Source organism: Cebus imitator, unplaced genomic scaffold, assembly GCF_001604975.1.
Source record: "Cebus imitator isolate Cc_AM_T3 unplaced genomic scaffold, Cebus_imitator-1.0 Scaffold1, whole genome shotgun sequence".
In the NCBI taxonomy this organism is placed as follows: domain Eukaryota; kingdom Metazoa; phylum Chordata; class Mammalia; order Primates; family Cebidae; genus Cebus; species Cebus imitator.
The window spans coordinates 1,250,362-1,271,565 of record NW_016107316.1 but is presented as its reverse complement, the minus strand read 5'-3'; the positions used below and the strand labels follow the sequence as shown (position 1 = coordinate 1,271,565).

Sequence of the window (21,204 nt, the reverse complement as noted above, 5' to 3'; positions counted from 1 at the left end):
GCCTCCCGGGTTCAGGCAATTCTCCTGCCTCAGCCTCCTGAGTAGCTGGGATTACAGGTATGCGCCACCATGCCCAGTTGATTTTTTGTATTTTTAGTAGAGAAGGGCTTTCACTATGTTGACCAGGATGGTCTCGATCTCTTGACCTTGTGATCCACCCGCCTCGGCCTCCCAAAGTGCTGGGATTATAGGCGTGAGCCACCGCGCCCGGCATATATTTTCTATCTTAAAGATTACACAGAAATGATCAAATTGTTACGAGTCTATTTACTGCTTTTTAGTTCAGAGAAACGTAAGAAAAATGAAATAATTAAAAGATAAAAATAAAAGAACTCTTACCTTTTCTTATTTTGGGATTTGACTGGACTTCTAATATCACAGTTGTTACTGTATCTGCATACATATCATTAGAAGGGTTTGCCAACCACTGGAAAGCAAAAGGCAGAATTAGGAAGTGACCCACCTACAGAGACCAACCACAAACGCTGCAACTATAACCCACCCAACCATGGCTGTACACATGGAACTACTGCTTCTAGCACTTCCCTGAAATTAACTGACTCATTGTTTACTGAAATTAACAATACCACACTCCTCTTTCTGTAAACAACAAAAGCAAATTGTACTGAGCACTTCCTTTTCACATAATGTTTTATAGGCATTATCATTTAATTTTCATAACAAATAGTACTATTAACCTCATTTTACAAAAGAGAAAACTGACTCAAAAGTTACTTGCACAGGATGATTACTGGGGCTGGGCTAACCTCAAATTCCTAATGCTTGTATTTAGTATAGTATATGACTACAGACAGAATGTGAAGAAACATTTACTTTTGCTTCTCACACTAAGCCGCAGATCCCTGGCTTTTATTCCTAGGGTAAACCTTCTCCGACATATTTACGCAGCCTCTAATAGTATTTAGTAGCATGAGCTAAATTAATGTCTCTAATAACTTTCCCCCTTTTTCTGACATTAACATTTATATATTGTTGCATGTAACTTCATGTTTATAGGTAACTACTTTTGATACTTTCTTTGTTTTTGTTTTTTTTTTAAGGGTCTTGCTCTGTCACCCAGGCTAGAGTGTAGTGGCACGATCTCGGCTCACTGCAACCACTACCTTCCAGATACAAGTGATTCTCCCGTCTCAGCCTCCCAAGTAGCTGGGACTTCAGATGCCTGCCACCATGCCCGGCTAACGTTTGTATTTTTAGTAGAGATTGGGTTTCACCATGTTGGCCAGCATGATCTTGAACTCCTGACCTCAGGTGATTTGCCCGCCTTGGCCTCCCAAAGTTCTGGGATTACAGGCGTGAGCCACTGGGCCTGGCCTGGCACTTTCTTTAGTTGCTTTTAGCCTTATGAATCAAATTTAGACTTAAATCACAGAACTGTATTGGGACCAAAGCTGAGAAATCTTTATTGTTTTAAAATAGAATGTATGCAAGGCAGGTGGATCACTTGAGATCAGGAGTTCAAGACCAGCCTGGCCAACATGGCGAAATCCTGTCTCTACTAAAAATACACAAATTAGCCGGGCGTGGTGGCGTGTACCTGTAGTCCCAGCTACTTGGGAGACTGAGGCAGGAAAATCGTTTGAACCTGAGAGGCGGAGATTGCAGTGAGCCAAGGTCACGCCACTGCGTTCCAGCCTGGGTGACAGAGCAAGACTCTGTCTCAAAAAAGGAAAAAAAAAAAAAAAAAAAAAAGTCAGAATGTATGCATAAAATAGTTGACCATCTATCTTGGCAATTTATATACAATTCTACCTTGGGGTAGAGCAGCAGACAAAGTTCTTCCCTGGACTATTCAATAACAGGACTCACTTTGAAAGAACTTCTTTAAACTTAACGGGCACCAATCTATTAAATCAACTACGTAATTCCTTTGGTATCTATCTTCCAAACTCCACAAGCTGGATTTTAAAATTCTAATAGGAACCACATCACTTAATTTAATAATTTCTAGCCTTTCCAGATTTGGGTCACTTTACTGTTGTTTATTTCAATCTTCAGAAGTGTACTCTTTTAATGAGTGGTACATGATAAATTTGTCTTAATTTAACAGAATTAAATTTTTACCTTAAAAACTGTAAACCTTTCGAGATAACTAAAAACATCCTGGGGTACCACAAAATCAGTTGAGATTTATATGAGAGAATGACACTTATTACACGTGCTAAATATGAAACCTTAATTTATTATTAGTTTTTTGTGGCTACATAGAAAACACTCAGCTACTTAATCATACTTAATGCTGACCTTGAAGACATATATATATATATATGCTTTCTAACAATATTCTTTTTCTAATTGGGAAGAAACTAACTTTCTCTACGATTATACATGAACTCTTTTTAAACTTTTTTCCCCTCATTGTTTAGGTAAATGATCTTATCTTACTTCTAATACCACCATGCCTGGTTCTTGTATTACAGTAATATTTTTGAACACTTTCAGAGCGGGTTTTTCTTGAATTTCTAATTCTTCCACATCACCTGAAAGGAAGACGTAATTATAAGATATATATACTTTTCTGATAATCTTCCAGAGACCATTCATTTGTTTATAGAGACAGCTAAAATAAAGCAGCTACACAATGAAAAAGTAACTCATTTGTATAGTCCATTTTTAAACAGCAAAGTACAGCAACTGAAAGGTCTGAACATATATTGCAAAAATTCAGATAACTAGGTAGCATTTACCTTGGACATCAAACATTTTATCAGTAGCAAACTTAAATGATGTTCAAACATCTACGTTTTGTATACAAGGGATTTAGCCTTCCGCCAGCATCTTAACATGTGATATAAAACCAGTCGATTGTTGCCCACTAGTTTTGTCTACCTTCTGTCTTCGTAAGCTTAATCGTTCTACAGCGAACTTCTATTGCCGAAGAGACTTTTCTGGCCTTTCTAGCATCCTCTTAATCAAGGACAGTTCAGACATATTTTATTAACCTTCTATGTTATGACAGATAATCCTAGTGCAAGTTTCCCAGGTTTAAAAACAAGACTTTCTCTACTGGTTTATTTTATGGTAGTACTTCATGAGTTATGAAGAGCGTTACTGATGGAAAATGTATTTTGTAATATGAAGTATTCTTGCTTTAACAGAAAGTTCACACCTTTTAATTTAGTCACTGCCCTCATTATGTTAATACACAAAATCTCAAACTCAAATTGTCTATTCTGAAAACATACTAGGTTTATTTTCTCACTGGCCTTTGGCTAGTGGTCATGAACTCTTATAAAACCTGCTGTATAGATTGGTATCAATAAAACCAGAAAAATTATTTCCACCGATCAAAGAAAAGAAATAGGTCAAATTTTAGGTATCATCAAGCAAAACAGATTTTAAACACAAGGAGCAAAGACTACTAAATTTTAAGTGGGCCAAAGATAAGTATTATGGAATTTAAAAAATTTTTTGAGTATATTTTCTTTTTTCAAAATTTTTTTTTAGTGTTTTTAAATTTTTTTCCAGGACCATCAGGCAAGAATATGAGTCTATTTTCTAAAATTTCACATAAAGGCAATAATAACATGACCATATATATTAATAAAACATATAATTCTGAGACAATTATCAAAATTAAGTAACATTCTTTTCTAGATAGAAAGTTTTCTTAGTAAAAAACAGAAAACAATGAAATGAATTTTAATACACACACACACCTGTCAATTTCTGCAGCTGGTAATAGAGCAAATTAAAGGGACCAGTATATGGAATGGCTTGGGTCTGCTTCACAGTGCTCATGGCCAAGTCAGTATAATCTGAAGAGAAAATCAGAACAGACTTGAAGAAACAGTATCAGTCCTACAAAACACATTCCAGGAGCAAAGAAAAAAGAAAGAACAGCAAAGGAAGTGTGAACACGTTTTTCAGAAAGCTAACAAGATGCTCCTTAATTTGGTACCACCTTACACTTCCCCATCCATCTCCCTATGTCCCCACCTCTCCCCCTCAGTTAACTTCTACTCCAGCCTTAAGAAAGCACCTCATGCCCCCAAACACACCAGGTTCTTGGATGCCTTGAAGCTGATATGTCAGCTATCATCTGCCTTCTTTCCTTGGTAACTCCCAATGATCTTTCACCACCCGGCCCAAGGGCTGCCTGATTTGCAAAATTTTTCCTGACTCCTGAGGTGCACAGTCGCTCCTCATATACTTATTATACACTTCTATACGCCACTGAGCAGTATCAGGATGAGCTCTGCCCAAGACCGTTCTTCTCATTAGACAGATTTCAAGGGCTAGGACTATGTGGCATAAGAGTAAGAGCTCACTAACAGAATGAAGGCACAAGTCACACAGTGACTACGATGGTACGAAAGCAGACAGCAGGGCAATTTCACAGGTAAATACCCTGTGAAATACTACTACTATTTCTGCTATTTCTTTCTTTCTTTTTTTTTTTTTTTGAGATAGAGACTCACACGGTTGCCTGGGCTGGAGTGCAATGGCGCAATCTCGGCCTCCAACCTCTGCCTCCCAGGTTCATACAATTCTCCTGCCCCAGCCTCCTGAGTAGCTGGGATTACAGGCACACACCACCACATCTGGCTAATTTTTTGTATTTTTAGCAGAGATGGGGTTTCACTATGTTGGCCAGACTGGTCTCGAACTCCTGACTCTGTGATCCACCCACCTCGGCCTCCCAAAGTGCTGGGATCACAGGCATGAGCCACTGTGCCCGCCCACTACGCTTTCTTATTCCTGCATAAAGTGCATAAAATTTATTAGTACCATGTAAGTCACCTTGAGCATAGTATTTACTTGAAGATAATACCATATTCATTGGAAAATGACTTGTTAATGGCTCAGTAAATTTGTTTTTGTTTTTTTTTGTTTGTTTTTTTGTTTCGTTAGCTTAGTAAATTTATAAAGACAAAGAATGCATGTGGAAATGTTTATCAATTTTGGGGAAAAAAGCAGTTTAAAAACATACATGTAATCTGATTAGTTTTGTGCAATTTTTCATTTTTCTTTACAATGAGATTCAATTTATACACATTAGAGGCATCAGTTATAGTTGGTGTTACTTATTTGGATGCTGAAAGTTCCAATGTAATGAAAAAATTAGGCTTTACATTAATTTTTGCTTTTAAAGAAATTATAGAAACCGTTGTTCCTACTCTTTCCGCAATGGTGAAGGAATGGAAAGGCCCAGCAAGTGATATAAAGGTCATGAAAAACTGAAATGCTTATGTAAAGGTCATAAAAACCAAACGGCTTACTGGAGAATCCAAAGTCACTTCAGAAGATAAAAGGCCACCAGTGTGTTGTAGAGGGTAGGAAACGGTGAGCAGGAATAGTCAATGAATTCAGAAATGAACTTTTGTTTCCAACAACGAAGCAACTGATTTCACAAATAATTTAAATCTTTCAGTAGTTTACGGGAAGTGTTTTCTTCTTCCCACAATGCTAATTAGATTATTTGCACCTATTCCTTTGTTATTATTTGTCTGTTACTTAAAATTTGGCCACTAGGTGAAGAGAAGTTTTCATAGATTTTCTTTCAGTGCTAAGGTGAAGTTAGATTTGACATTTAATAGTATACTTACTGGACAGGTCACAAGGAGAAAGTATGTGATAATTAAAGTTTCTTTTAACAAGTATTCCTGAGACCCGCTGGCCTTGTTCTGGTTTTTTGTCTGCTAAAAATCCCATAACCTGTTTAAAAAAAAAAACTTGAAGAAGATAGAACCTGGTAAAATGCAGTTATTCAGTACTAAAATGCAGTTCATCAAAATGATCATAACACCCTGGAACTATGAAGACACATGAATTTAGTAATGAAAAACGTAAAATGTTTTATATCTCTATGACGAGGGCAATAGCATTGCTACACTGTCAAAGTGAAGAGTCACAGGTGCAGTTTAGTTCTAATTAGTTCAACAACCAAGTAACTTACTAGGTGCTGGGGCTTAAGAAAGCTCTCACTAGCTGCAAAGTAGCAGGGAAGGCCGGGAAGTGCCCGTGAACACACACGTGCACTCCCTCAGGCTTGTTGCAAAGTCATACAGAGAGTGAGGTACACTGATACAGATCTGGGAGGCTGTGGTACACCTAACACTAAAAGCAGCAGCAGCAGCAGCTTTGAATAAAAAGGTCAATAAAGACAGGTATGGGTGAGCTAATAAATTGAGGGAGAAACATTTTTAAGAGAATAAAGTAACAACCATTTAAAAACAAAAAATATTACAAATGTGAATGAAACCTTTTTTTTTTTTTTTTTTTTTGAGACAGATTCTTACTCTGTCATGAGGCTGGAGTGCAGTGACATGATCTCAGCTCACTGCAGCCTCTGCCTCCCAGGCTCAAGCAATTCTCCTGCCTCAGCCTCCCAAGTAGCTGGGATTACAGTTGCGCACAACCATGACTGGCTAATTTTCTAAAAAATTTTTAGTAGAGACAGGGTTTCTCCATGTTGGGTAGGCAGGTCTCGAACTCCTGATCTCAAATGATTCGCCTGCCTTGGCCTCCCAAAGTGCTGGGATTACAGGCACGAGCCCATATGTTTATATTTAAACCTTCAACTAAATCAATGAAATTTGTGCCTGAGGCTGGCGCAGTGGCTCATGCCTGTAATCCTAGCACTTTGGGAGGCTGAGGTGGGTGGATCATTTGAGGTCAGGAGTTTGAGACCAGCCTGGCAAATGTGGTGAAACCCTGTCTCTACTAAAAATACAAAAAAATTAGCCAGGTGTGGTGGTGGGTGCCTGTGATCCTAGCTACTCGGGAGGCTGAGGCAGAGAATCACATGATCCAGGGAGGTGGAGGTTGCAGTGAGCTGAGATAGTGCCAGTGCACTCCAGCCCAGGTGACAGTGCGAGACTCTGTCTCAAAAANAAAAAAAAAAAAAAAAAAAGTTTGTGCCTGTAGTCCCAGCTACTTGGGATGCTGAGATGGGAGGATCAGCTGAGCTTAGGGAGGCTGTGGCTGCAGTGAGTCATGAATGCACCACCGCACTCCAGCCTGGGCAACAGAGTGAGTTGTTTGACATGTCAAACAAACAAAAAACAGAACATGGGAGTGCAGATATCTCTTCAACATACTGATTTCAATTCCTTTCTAAAAAATTTAAAATTACATATATACATACATTTTTAAAGTTTCCCTTAGAAATATTTCTAAAAGAGTTGTGAGCAATAGAAGTACAGACGCAGGCCTCTGACAGCACCCCTCTAAAAGCCAGATCAGCTTTCCTTAACTATTTCAACTTTACATTCTGAAAATATTACATTTCACTCTCAAAAATGATTAATTCTCTTATTTTTTTGAGACGAGGTCTTGCTCTGTCACTCAGGCTGGAGTGCAGTGGCAGGACAGCGGCTCCCTGCAGCCTCAACCTCTTGGGCTCAAGCCATCCTCCCACTTCAGCCTCCCAGGTAACTGGGACTATAGGCACATGCCACCACACCCAGCTAATCTTTGTATTTTTTGTAGAGAATGAGTTTCACCATGTGGTCCCAGGCTGGTCTTGAACTCCTGAGCTAAAGTGATTCACCTGACCCGGCCTCCCAAAGCCCTGGGATTACAGGAGTGAGCCACTACCGTGCCCAGTCTTGATTACTTCTTTTTTGTTTGTTTGTTTTGAGACCGAGTCTCATTCTGTTGCCCAGGCTGGAGTGCAGTGGTGTGATCTCAACTCACTGCAACCTCCACCTCCCAGATTCAATCTTAGCTCACTGCAACCTGTCTCCCGGGTTCAAGTGATTCTCCTGCCTCAACCTCCTAAGTAGCTGGGATTACAGGCACCTGCCACCATGCCCAGTTAATTTTTTTTGTATTTTTAGCAGAGGTGGGGTTTCACCATGTTGGCCAGGCTGGTCTCCAACTCCTGACCTCAAATGATCTACCCACCTCGGCCTCTTAAAGTGCTGGGATTACAGGCATGAACCACCGTGCTTGGCCAATTAATTCTTAAAAAGAAAATGTTTCAATATTCCATCATATCTATACAAACATACATGTTTGGAGACATGTGCCTACCATTAGATTCTCAGGAGGAATTACAAGAGGTAGACATACAGCTGCACTGGCTACAGTAACAAACAGTAATGAACATTTCTTTACCCTCAGATGTGGGAAGGAAAAGCAAGTGGGGTGTGGATTAAAGAACTATCAGATTCAGCTGCATTAAGGGCTAATCGAGCTGAACACTTTCCATCTGAAGAAATGAACTGACAGAACCAAAAGCAGCCAAACAGGGTAAGGATAAAATTCCTGCAGTATAACAAGTAGACAGAAATAAGCATATTCTTTTGACTGAGGGAGATCTGTTTTCTTAAGTACAGTCTTCCACGGATTGGATCGACGGGAACCATAACCTTTTACCTTGGCCAGTTTTTCTCCTCTGAAGTTTAAGGTCACTGCTTCTGTATTCCGAGGATTATGAACCTCTATGTGAACTTCATCATTATCTTCATATTCTCGAATCAGTGCTGCTTTCAACCTGGCCATTTCGTTCTGTTCTCCATGGACTAAAATCTACACAGAAGAAATGTTAAAAGAACATAGGAAAACGTCATTCAGATTAATCATGGTCTTTAGCTGAATTAATTAAATATATGAAATAGAAACATACTTAGAAGCTCTGAAACTTTACTACTTTTAAGGACCTCCAGCTGATTCAACTTGCATACACATAGTCATTCTGTTTGGCTTTAAAAGATCCTTATGTGGTGCTATTTGAACAGAGTAAAGAAACTTCTTCTCTACTCCAGTCTTTGCCGCTAATGAGATATATGCCTTTTCCATGTTTCACCGCTTCTCTGTTCACAGTGGGAAAGGGCTGACTTCTGTAATCTTCCAGTTTTAAATGCCTATGACTCTGGTACAAAACTATTGCTACCCTGCTGTCTCAGAAAACACCCATGGTTCTTTCTTTTTGAGATGGAGTCTTGCTCTGTCGCCCAGGCTGGAGTGCAGCAGTGGTGCGATCTCAGCTCACTGCAGCCTCCACCTCCTGAGTTTAAGCAATTCTCCTGCCTGAGCCTCTCAAGTAGCTGGGCTGAGGTGCATGCAACCATGCCTAATTTTTGTATTTTTAGTAGAGACAGCGTTTCACCATGTTGGTCAGGCTGGTCTCAAGCTCTTGACCTCAAGTGATCCACCCACCTCGGCCTCCCAAAGTGCTGGGATTACAGGTGTAAGCCACTGTGACTAGCCACACTGTTCTCCTTAGGTTTCTTAAAATAAAACTTTCAAAGGATGCTGTGAAGAAAAAGTTACTTCTGATGTTTTCTTCTATTAAAGCAATATCTCATATATATGCTTTATATATATGAGATATATATATATATAAATTTATATATATATATATATATATAATTTTTTTTTTTTTGATACAAGTCTTGCTCTGTCGCCCAGGCTGGAGTGCAGTGGTGTGATCACAGCTTATTCACTGCAACCTCCACCTCCCAGGTCCAAGTGATTATCCTGCTTCAGCCTACTGAGTAGCTGGGATTACAGGTGCACGTCATCACGATTGGCTAATTTTTGTATTTTTAGTAGAGACAAGGTTTCACCATGTTGGCCTGCCTTGTCTCAAACTCCTGACCTTGTAATCTGCCTGCCTTGGCCTTCCAAAGTGCTGGGCTTACAGGCGTGAGCCACCGCGCCCAGCCCACCTCATATATGTACACATTTTTGGAGAAAGGGTCTCACTCTGTTGCCCAGGCTGGAGTGCAGTAGTGTGATCATGGCTCACTGTAGCCTCAACCTCTAGGGATCAAGCAATCCTCCTGCCTCAGCCTCCTGCATAGCCAGGACTATAGGCATATGCCACCATGCCCAGCTAATTTTTTTTTTTGTAGAGATAGGGTCTTGCATGTTGCCCAATATGGTCTTGATCTCCTGGGCTCACGTGATCTGCCCACCTTGGCTTCCCAAAGTGCTAGGATTACAGGCGTGAGCCACTGTTCCTATCTTTTTTTTTTTTTGGTATCTCATCCCAGTAGCACACTGTGCCTATCCTAATAAAATATTTCAGAACCAAATGGAACATTTTATTATTTTCTATATTTCTTTAAAGACAGGGTCTTGCTCTGTCACCCAGATTGGGGCGGAGTGGCATAATCTTGGCTCACAGTGGCCTCAACCTCCCAGACTTATGCAATCTTCCCTCCTTAACCATCCGGGTAGCTGGGACTACAAGCATGAGCCACCATGCTTGGCTAGTTTTATTTTATTTTTGTAGAGACAAGGTCTCGCTATGTTGCCTAGGCTGGTCTCAAGCTTCTGGGCACTCCTCCCACCTCAGCCTTGCACAGTGGTGCGATTACAGGCATGAGCCATGGTGCCCAGCCCCACATGGACTATTTTAGGGGGTATTTAGAACCGCCTTAGCTACCAGTCCCTTTCCTTTCACTTTTGTAACTTATATCTTACGAGATAGATTGTTCTGTTTTTTTATTTTGAGATAGTCTTATTCTGCTGCCTAGGCTGGAGTGCAGTGTCACAATCTTGGCTCACTGCAGCCTCTGCCTCCTGGGTTCAAGTGATTCTCGTGCCTCTGGGATTACAGGTGTGAGCCATGAAGCCTGTCTAATTTTTATATTTTTAGTACAGATGGGGTTGCACCATGTTGGCCAGGCTCGTCTCGAACTCCTGGCCTCAAGTGATCCACCCGTCTTGGCCTCCCAAAGTGCTGGGATTGCAGGCTTGAGCCACTGCGCCCAGCCAAGATAGACTGTTCTTAGCTTCTTACATCTGGTAGATGGCTTGTGGCTGGGCATGGCCAGCACTAGCATGAGGCAGAGGCTCACTGCTTGGAGGGGAAGGGCCTGCGCCTGGCTGCCTGAGAAGAATCCTGGCGCTGCTGCTTATTAGCTGTGACCAAGTTATTTCACACCCCAGTTTTCTCATCTGCAGAAAGGCTGTTGGTCATGAAAATTAAGCAAGTCAGTTCATACAAAACACAAGCACAGTGCCTGGCACATGGTGAATAATCAATGTTAGCTATTATGAACTACTACCACAGCATTACCAGTATTGCAATTTTATCCTGCTGATGTACTTTTGCTGGAGGTGGTTATTAAAGGAAAATGAGCATGAAGTTCAACCCAGGAACTTAAACTGTCAGCAGTAGAACCAGGGGAGTGACAGGATGAAATGGGACTGAGGATCAGGTGGTGACACCACACAGGAAGGGCAATACGGCTTTTCCTCCCTGGCTTGGAAATCTGAGCAAAAATGTTCATACACACATACAACAGGGAACACCTGGGAGGAGCCTTCTGTGACTAAACTCTACAGGCCAGGATGCTAGGGACAGGAGAGGGGTTTTTCTCTACCAAATAATCTGCTCATTAAGGGCCAGTGGGCAAATACCTGTGAGGCTTTTCATGCTAGAAATAACTCAAAAACTAACAAGAGTTCATGAACAGGTACTCAACATTAGTCATTAGAGAAACAAAAATCAAAACCACGACGGGATACCACTTTAGCTGAAAAGTGACACAACCCAAATGCCCATCCACAGGCGGATGGATAAACAACATGTGGTCTCCATATAATGGACTATGACTTCGGCACGAAGTTCTGATGCCACAACAGCATGAGCCTTGAAATCCTCGTGGGCACTATGATTCCTCTTATATGAAATACCTAGAATAGCCAAATTCACAGAAACAGGAAGGAGGTTTGAGATCAGCAGGGTAGGGGGCAGGGGATGGGAGTTACTGTGTAATGGTCAGCGTTTCTGTTTGGAGTGATGAAAAGCTGTGAAAATAGACAGTGGTGATGGTTGTATAACACTGTGAATATAACTAATGTCACTGGTTTGTGCCCTTAAAAATGGTTAAAACTGCAAATTTTATGTTAGATATTTTACCACAGTAAAACATATTTCATATTTAAAAAACAACAAGCAAACAACCAAAACTAACAAAAGGCCATTTCTTCTAAACTGCTTTCCAATACACTCAGAAAGGTACTTCATCTGTTTTCTATTATCCATAGAAATAGATAGAAAATAGATAGAAGTACCCTTTCTGAGTATATTGAAAGGAGATGAAGAAAATAGATGAAATATCCTTCATCCATTGGAGTTCTTCTAATTAAAATACATACTTTTGGCCAGCTGCACAGTGGCTCACGCCTGTAATCCCAGCTCTCTCGGAGGCCAAGGCGGGCTGATCACAAGGTCAAGAGATCGAGACCATCCTGGCCAACATGGTGAAATCCCATCTCTACTAAAAACATAAAAATTAGCTGGGTGTGGTGGCACACACCTGTAGTCCCAGCTACTTGGGAGGCTGAGGCAGGAGAATCACTTGAACCCAGGAGGCGGAGGTTTCGGTGAGCCAAGATCGTGCCACTGCACTCCAGCCTGGGTGACAGAGTGAAACTCTATCTCAAAAAAAAAACACACAGAAAAACATACTTTTTTCAGCTTACTACGCCTTTCCGATTCCATCAAAATATCTAACTTATGCTCTTCCTCGGCGCTGCCTACGGAGGAGGTAGCAGCGATCTCCTCCTCGGCATCATGGCCGCCCTTAGACCCCTTGTGAAACCCAAGATCGTCAAAAAGAGAACCAAGAAGTTCATCCGGCACCAGTCAGACCGGTATGTCAAAATTAAGCGTAACTGGCGGAAATCCAGAGGTATTGACAACAGGGTTTGTAGAAGGTTCAAGGGCCAGATCTTGATGCCTAACATTGGTTATGGGAGCAACAAGAAAACAAAGCACATGCTGCCCAGTGGCTTCCGGAAGTTCCTGGTCCACAATGTCAAGGAGCTGGAAGTGCTGCTGATGTGCAACAAATCTTACTGTGCTGAGATCGCTCACGATGTTTCCTCCAAGAACTGCAAAGCCCTTGTGGAAAGAGCTGCCCAGCTGGCCATCAGAGTCACCAACCCCAATGCCAGGCTGCACAGTGAAGAAAATGAGTAGACAGCTTATGTGTACATTTTGTGTTTAAATAAAACTGGCATCTTCCTTAAAAAAAAAAAAAAATCTAACTTATTTTTAGTAAGTTACATGATACTTAAAAATATAAATAAGTGGCCGGGTGCGGTGGCTCAAGCCTGTAATCCCAGCACTTTGGGAGGCCGAGGCGGGTGGATCACGAGGTCAAGAGATCGAGACCATCCTGGTCAATGTGGTGAAACCCCGTCTCTACTAAAAATACAAAAAATTAGCTGGGCATGGTGGTGCGTGCCTGTAATCCCAGCTACTCAGGAGGCTGAGGCAGGAGAATTGCCTGAACCCGGGAGGCGGAGGTTGCGGTGAGCCGAGATGGCGCCATTGCACTCCAGCCTGGGTAACATGAGTGAAACTCCGTCTCAAAAAATATATATATATATAAATAAGTCATATATTGATAAGGAGCTATATAGTGCATTTCACATCTATTACGTGATTTGTCTTTCTCCTCTCTCCAAATTATCCTTGCACTATTGCTTATTATTAAGCATTTACTATGTGCCAGACACCATACTAAGTGCTTTAGATATAAGTTCTCTCACTTTGTCCTTACAATAACCTTATGAGCCATTATCATTCCTATTTAGAAATGAGGTACAGAGAGGTTAAGTAACTTGCCAAGGGTTATACAGCAAGTAAGAGATGGAGCTCGCATTCCAAACAAGCAGTCATACTGCAAGCCTGGCTCTTAAATTATTGAGGAGGCAGCAGAAATTGGGATTGGTAGGTCTGAATAAGAGTCAGTTAAGATGGAGAAAGTGTGCAGCTTGCTTAAATCAAAGGGGAGTTGTAAAGGTCAAATTCAAGTGCAAGTGAAAGGCTCTGTTCATAAGGTGCTGCATTAGTAGATGACGACGCTCGCCTTGTGAACTGGCTGCTGCATCGTTCCTTGGGTATGCACCTTTTCCCCCCTTTAATACAAAAAATAAAAGTCCTAGACTAACCACGTGAGGCGGTTTCAAAGCACGAATGAATTCACTGGTTTGCTGGTAATCTGTGTGAGCGGAGAAGGAAATGTAATCCACAGACATTTTCAGAGGCAATTTCTGTCCAGACATCGTAGTGATTTCTTCAGGTTCAGACATGATGTGCTGTTGAAAATAAAGAAAAATAACAAACGAACGACCCAGTTAGAAACATAAAGGTACCTTTTAATTTTTTTCATGCAGTCATAAACTTATGTTAAATTTAGGACCTTCAACACAAAATCATCATAAGTGACGCAGTAAATACCAAATACTCATGTTCTCAATCAAACAAACATTTAATGAGGAAAGTAAACAAATTAACTAGAACCCATCTATCTGGAGTGCCAGCAGTGAGAATCTTAACTCTTATGCTTAGAAAGACAAACCTGTATTCCCAACTATTTTTGTGCTTTCCAAAGTAATTTCCCAAATATGTGGATATATTTCTATTCTGAAAAAAAAAAAAAAAATTTTTTTTTTTGAAGTAGGGTTGCATTTTGTCATGCAGGCTGAAATGCAGTGTGCGATCTTGGCTCACTGCAGCCTCAACCTCCCAGATTCAAGAGATCTTCTTGCCTCAGTCCCCCAACTAGCTAGGACTTCAGGCACATGCCAGCACACCTGGCTAATTTTTGTGTTTTTTGTAGAGACCGAATTTCACCATGTTGTTTAAGCTGGAGTTGAACTCCTGAGCTCAAATGATCCACTCACCCTGGCCTCCCAAAGTGGTAGGATTACAGGGGTGAACCACCATGCCAGGCCTGAAAATCTATTGTTGTTATTATTTTTTGAGATGGAGTCTCGCTCTGTCACCCAGGCTGGAGTGCAGTGGTGCCATCTCGGCTCACTGCAACCTCTGCCTCCGGTTGCAAGCAATTCTCCCTGCTTCAGCCTCCCAAGTAGCTGGGATTACAGGTGTACACCATCACGCCCAGCTAACTTTTGTATTTTTACTAGAGATGGGGTTTTCCTATGTTGGCCAGGCTGGTCTCTAACTCTTGACCTCAGGTGATCTGCCTGCTTCTACCTCCCAAAGTGCTGGGATTACAGGTGTGAGCCACTGTACCCAGTCTGGAAATCTATTTTAAATACAACATTGTCACTAAAGAACTTTATAGAATAAGGTAAAGTAATAAAGATTATCAAAATAAATAATCACATTATATTTTAAAAAATAAAGTAAATGTTAATGTTAAAGGATGAGAATGTCATGCCTGATGCTCAGAAATTGCCTCTCAAATTTTGCATACATTTTCTACAATGTCTCCATCCCTAAGAGCTGAAAATCAACCATTTTATAACAATAGAAGGCAGTCAATCCAAACACATCCTACAGCTTTTTAAGATCATACATATTAGTAAACCTCCTCTTCATTAGATAAGGGAGGGTACTCATGTGTTGTCTCAAATAGGTTCCTATCCTTTCTTCTTTACTTGCAATCAGATGAGCACTTCTAAAACTTCAATGTGTACATCTATCACCGGGGACCTCATTATGCCATTCAGTGTCTGCATAATTCCACATCCTACACACATCTCTAGCTACCTATTTTCACCCTCATTTTTCAAAATCAAAATTTGTATTATTTAAAGAACGACTTCAATGGGAAAACCTGTGAGGACCCTGCCACCTCCGTAATTCTGATTAGGAATAACACAATAGCCTGTGACTATACCTGACCTTGGCAAGTGTCCCTTCTACGCAGTATCCTGCTATAATGACGCCGTTCCTCTTATCAGTGCACCAGCTTTCAAATAACTCTCTGGATAAGCCACTTTGCATCATGCCTGGGGAGGCCATTACAACACTCGGACCAATGTCATCAAAATGATCCATGCTCTAAGAGAAAACAGAATGGGAAGAGTATGTTAGCTACCAGCAGCTACCAAAGCATTCTTTATTTTTAAAGAATAACAAAAGGCTAGGTAAGAGATTAATCACACTACTGAAAGGGCCTTCACAATATCTGTAAACATTTTGAGTTCAATTGCCAAGTTCCTGAACAGTGTAGGTTAGGAATGATAGAAAAACCAAGTAATAAAAAGCAGTAAGTTCACCCTGGAAGCTAGAGGGCCATCAGAACCATCAGAATCATCTTCAAGTGCCTGGCAGGCAGGCAGAAAAATAAAAGGAAGAGTCAAATGGGTCTTGGTCTACCCATGACACAACTGAAAGAACATTCCCAAAGACTCACAGTGGCTTTGCATGCTTCAGGAATATTTGGAGCTGGCCTGGAAATCAGAAGGTTTAACATTGTTCTAGGGAGTACTTGTTTATAATCCTTAAGTAGTTAACTTAAAATACATACTTTATGAAAATCCCTATTTACAACTAGAAGACCACTTTTAAATTATTTTGGATATCAATTATTTTATTATGATTAAAGCATCAATTTGAGTTAAGCAGTATTTTTAAAATTAAATAAAATCAGATTTTATTGAATGCTTCTAGAAAAGTATACACAAATTTTCATATATGGAATTTGCAGCACTAATCAAAAAGATGATTTGGTTTGAGTGAGAAGAGAAACTCAACTACATAATACAAGACGCATTTCTCCTCAGAACTTTTTATTCTACAGCAAAAGAGATAAGTATTATAAATAATGAGAACATATGGCTACATGGGGCAAGTGGCAAAATCTGTTGAAGCAAAAAAAAGAATGTCAGCTGCTGAAGTTTTGATTTCCTGCAGAAAAACGACACCTGCTAGAGAAGAGGAAAGGCTTCAGCAAGATGAATTCAGCCAGAGTTGCACCTCCTACAATTTTTATTTTATTTGTATAGAGACAGGGTCTCACTATCTTACCCAGGCCAGTCTCAAACTCCTGAACTCAAGTGGTCCTCCTGCCTCGGACTACCAAAGCGTTAGAATTACAGCTGTGAGCCATCCCTCATGGCCTCGTACCTCCTACTACTAATGACTGATTTGGTTTTATCCATCCTGGTCTTTCGTCCACAAGCACTCACCTTGAGGTTACTAATGTGTTTGAAAACAAAGGGATTATTGATGTTGATCTGTTTGCGGATTTTGTCGTTCATGGCATTTACATATGTCTGGTATACTGCCATACACTTCTTGGCCAAAGATGACGCATAGTATATTGGAATGTCATGTAGTTCTGGGTGATTCTGCCAGTACTCATCTAGAGATTTTGCAAGAAACAAATATCGCTCTGTTACATGGGGTAAATAGTTCAAATAATAAACGATACACATAGAAACAAGAAATGATACACACACAACCAAGAAATAAAGCATGTAACTACATTTTAAAGAGTTTAAGCAAAATTATCCTGGTTGTAGCTAATTTAAATTTACAAAACCAAAACTTATTTCTAAATTGTGCATAACCTAGAAAGGATGCTACCATCATGGTCCAAGGACATGGAGGCTTTTAAAAATGACTCAGTATAAGTTTACAATGAAGACTATAACTTATTACCATAACAAGACACTGAGTAATACATTTTTATTTAAAGCCACCACAGAAAAAACTGTGAAAAACTGTGATGGTTTTAAGTAAAACTGTATTATTAATATTTCAAACAAATTTATTGACTGCTAATTACAAAACAGAATTGCCAAAACAATGAACCGATTTTGAAAATGTAAAAAGAAAGTATAGACACATTAATGCTATTATTGGTTTTTTTGTTTTTGTCCTACACCAAGGCTGTCACCCAGCATTGAGGGCAGTGGTGTGATCACGGCTCACTGCAGTGACCTCTCGGGTTCAACTGATCCTCCACCTCAGCCTTCTGAGGCGCTGGGACTACAGGAGTGTGCTACCACACTTGGCTACTTTTTTTTTTTTTTTTCTGTGGAGACTGGATCTTACAATGTTGCCTAGGCTGGTCTGGAACTCCTGGACTCAAGTGATTCTCCTGCCTCAACCTCCCCAAAGTGCTAGGATTACAGGCATGAGCCACCACACTCAGCCATGCTTACATTTTTAAAAACTACTAACCAGTTTCTGATAATTAATGAAAGCAGTGAGCAATATACCTTTGAAGACTTATGTTCCGGGAAAAGCCCTCATTCAATCCCCAAATTTTATCAGGGTAGGCCAAAAGACATCCTTTATTCTAACAGGTGACTCTGCAGTTTTAAAATGTATTATATGCTTATTATATAACTTGTATCTATAATTTCTAATTTTCAAAACAACTTATGAAGACATCGTCTTAACTAGCAAAGTAAGGGTTAAAAAAAAGGCTGAATATTGTGTGAATGTTATTTTTCAATTTGATGTATCAATGATAACTCTATATGAGGACAAAGACTTTCTGTCACGTGCGTTACAAATAAATTTCCTGCTTTGTTGTCTAGTTTGTCCAATACATGCTCTGTTTAATTACTCTTATGATTTCTTAGATACCTTAAAACAGATTACATCACATCCCATAATCACACAATTTCCTGTTTTGTTGTATTTTCATGAATAACTTTGATTTTAAAAAGTTAAATAATTTGTCCAAGGTCATATGGCTCTAGCCATATGATAGATTTGATCTGAAACAGATAAGATTTGAAAGCAGCTGTCCTTTCTATTATACTATATTACAAGGGAGAATTTAAGAAAAAGGGGCAACCAGTTGCATAGAGCAGATGGTAGAATTGCTAGATAAAAATACCAACCACCCAGTTAAACTTGAATTTCAGGTGAACAACAAAAGATTTTTAGTATCAGAATATATACTAATGAGACCAGCCTGGCCAACACGGTGAAACCTCATCTTTACTAAAAATACAAAAATTAGCCCGGTGTGGTGGCGGGTGCCTGTAATCCCAGCTACTCAGGAGGCTGAGTCAGGAGAATTGCTTCAACCCGGGAGGTGGAGGTTGCAGTGAGCCGAGACAGTGCCACTGCATTCCAGCCTGGGTGGCAGAGTGAGACTCTGTCTCAAGAGGAAAAAAAAAAAAAAGAATGTATATTAAATATTTGGAACACTTATACTAAAGCATTATTCAGTATTTATCTAAACCTAAAATGTCATGGATTGTCCTACAGTTTCATTTGCTAAACCTGGCAACCCAATTTGATGGTGACAACATTGTTTTAACTTCCTAACTTCTCTGCTCTTCATCTTACTGGTTATGAAGACTTTTATTTCAAGACTTCTAAGGATGAATTTGACTTGCAGTTAGGAAGGAGGACTAATCAAGATCAAAAGACTGAATTAGATTCAGATTTGGGAAATTCAGCTTCTAGACGTCCTACCTGTTATAGATTTGCTTTTGATCTGGGGTCATTTCTTCCAACTTTCCTTCTGGTTTCCTTTGCAGTGTGACAGGGATACTATTTTTCCTCCTCACCAAGATAGCAGAACAGTGGAAGAGCTAAGATGCAAGTGTTTCTAGAGCTTCACAAAGAGGTTACATACATGCAAAGCATCTTGGGGTCTCGCTCTGTCACCCAGGCTGGAGTGCAATGGTGTGACCTCAGCATACTGCAACCTCCACCTCCTGGGGCCAAGCAATTCTCCTGCCTCAGCCTCCCAAGTAGCTGGGATTATAGAAGCTTGCCACCATGCCTAGGTAATTTTTGCATTTTCAATAGAGACAGAGTTTCAATATGTTGGCTAAGCTGGTCTCAAACTCCTGACCTCAGGTGATCTGCCCATGTCGGCCTCCCAAAGTGCTGGGATTACCGGTGTGAGCCACCATGCCTGGCCAGCACCTTCTTTTTATTCTTTAATAAGAGTGCTTTTCCCAAATAGCACCACAGAATGTGAGGTAGAAGGGGTCATTAAATACAAATGTATGCTAAAAAGTAACACCCATCGTCCCTCTTATTACAAAAAGTTATACATGTTCACTGAAGTACTTATAAGATGGAGAAAAGCAGAAAACAAAAAATATCCATATTCTCACTCTCCACATTTAATATCTTCCCGGTCATTTGTCTGTGCATTTTTTACTTAAGTAGGATCAGAATACATCAGATAGTTTTATTTTTTTTTTTGAGACAGGGTCTCACTCTGTCACCCAGGCTGGAGTGCAGTGGTGCAATCTCAGCTCATTGAAACCTCCACCTCCCAGGCTCAAGCGATTCTCATGCCTCAGACTGCAGAACAGCTGAAGCTACAGGTGTGCGCCACCATACCTGGCTCATTTTTGTATTTTTGGTAGAGACAAGGTTTCACCAAGATGGCCAGGCTGGCCTCAAGTGATCCTGGCCTCATGTGATCCACCTGCCTCGGCCTCCCTAAGTGCTAGGATTACAGGTATGAGCCACTGCACCCAGCCCAGAGTACATACAGTTTTGAACCCTACTTCCTTGGTTGACTTAATATATTATGTGGAAATATGTAAATACTCATCTGTAATACAATTTTTTCCCACAATGTTATATTTACTGACATATTTCTTTGAAAATACTTAAATGATGAATACCTTTCCTGACAAAATTTTCTATAAATCTCATTAATTTCCCAGAAGTGGAACTGCCGGCTCAGGGTACACATATTTTAAGACTTCTGATGGCAACCAGAAGGGGGCACCAGTTTACATTCCCAGCAGCAGTGTATGAGAGTTGCAGTTTTCCTGGGCCCTTCCTAGATCCAAATCTCTATTTTTAAATGAAGAAAACTGAAGCCCAGAGCAGTGAAATGACTCATCCAAGACCACATTATTATCTTGATAAAATAACAAAAGATTTTGATCATCTTCCAAACAGAAAAGAAATGGCATACCCAGAATCAAGAGCAGCTCCTGAGCCCTTCCAAGAGCAAAGACAGGAATGAGACCCCTGCCTCCTCTGTTTACGATATCGTGGACAGTGTTACAGAATCTTGCTTCTCGCTCTTCACGTTTCTCATGGATATGGGTCCCATAAGTAGATTCCTAAATAACACATTAGAAGAGTGAGATTAAGACAGATGATCCCCAAAGAATTCAAAAGTTATACATCAATGAAATGCTGAGGGGCTAAACAATTCACTTCTCAATTAACATGCTGTTTACTCAAACGTGTGCTGTCATAACAGTCATTGGGAAGAGCAAGCAAGAATGCTAGAATTCTGGCCCGGTACAGTGGCTCACACCTGTAATCTCAGCACTTTGGCAAGCCAAGGTGGGCGGATCACCTGAGGTCAGGAGTTCGAGACCAGCTTGGCCAACATGCTACTAAAAATACAGAAATTAGCTGGGCATTGTGGTGGGCACCTGTAATCCCAGCCACTCTAGAGGCTGAGGAAGGAGAATTACTTGAACCCAGCAGGTGGAGGTTGCAGTGAGCCAAGATCACACCATTGCACTCCAGCCTGGGCAACAAAGCAGACTCCATCT

General features: G+C 40.5%; 2 protein-coding genes across 4 annotated transcripts in view; one reads left to right on the top strand and one right to left on the bottom strand.

Moving 5' to 3' along the window:
• Positions 1–21,204, bottom strand: part of CPSF3 (cleavage and polyadenylation specific factor 3) — a 49,174-nt gene that overhangs the window by 15,501 nt on the left and 12,469 nt on the right. For all 3 annotated transcript variants that reach the window (XM_017525199.2, XM_017525211.2, XM_017525227.2), the window contains 9 exons: positions 20,610–20,760; positions 16,882–17,057; positions 15,593–15,751; positions 13,888–14,034; positions 8,347–8,499; positions 5,571–5,679; positions 3,681–3,779; positions 2,407–2,501; positions 340–427 (listed from right to left, as the gene is read on the bottom strand). In XM_017525199.2, coding sequence (XP_017380688.1) covers positions 340–427; positions 2,407–2,501; positions 3,681–3,779; positions 5,571–5,679; positions 8,347–8,499; positions 13,888–14,034; positions 15,593–15,751; positions 16,882–17,057; positions 20,610–20,760 — 1,177 coding nt within the window. The remainder of the gene's footprint in view (positions 1–339; positions 428–2,406; positions 2,502–3,680; positions 3,780–5,570; positions 5,680–8,346; positions 8,500–13,887; positions 14,035–15,592; positions 15,752–16,881; positions 17,058–20,609; positions 20,761–21,204) is intronic.
• Positions 12,447–12,925, top strand: LOC108301956 (60S ribosomal protein L32-like). The gene has a single exon (XM_037737206.1). The coding sequence runs from the start codon at positions 12,503–12,505 to the stop codon at positions 12,908–12,910; it is 408 nt and encodes a 135-aa protein (XP_037593134.1). The 5' UTR covers positions 12,447–12,502; the 3' UTR covers positions 12,911–12,925.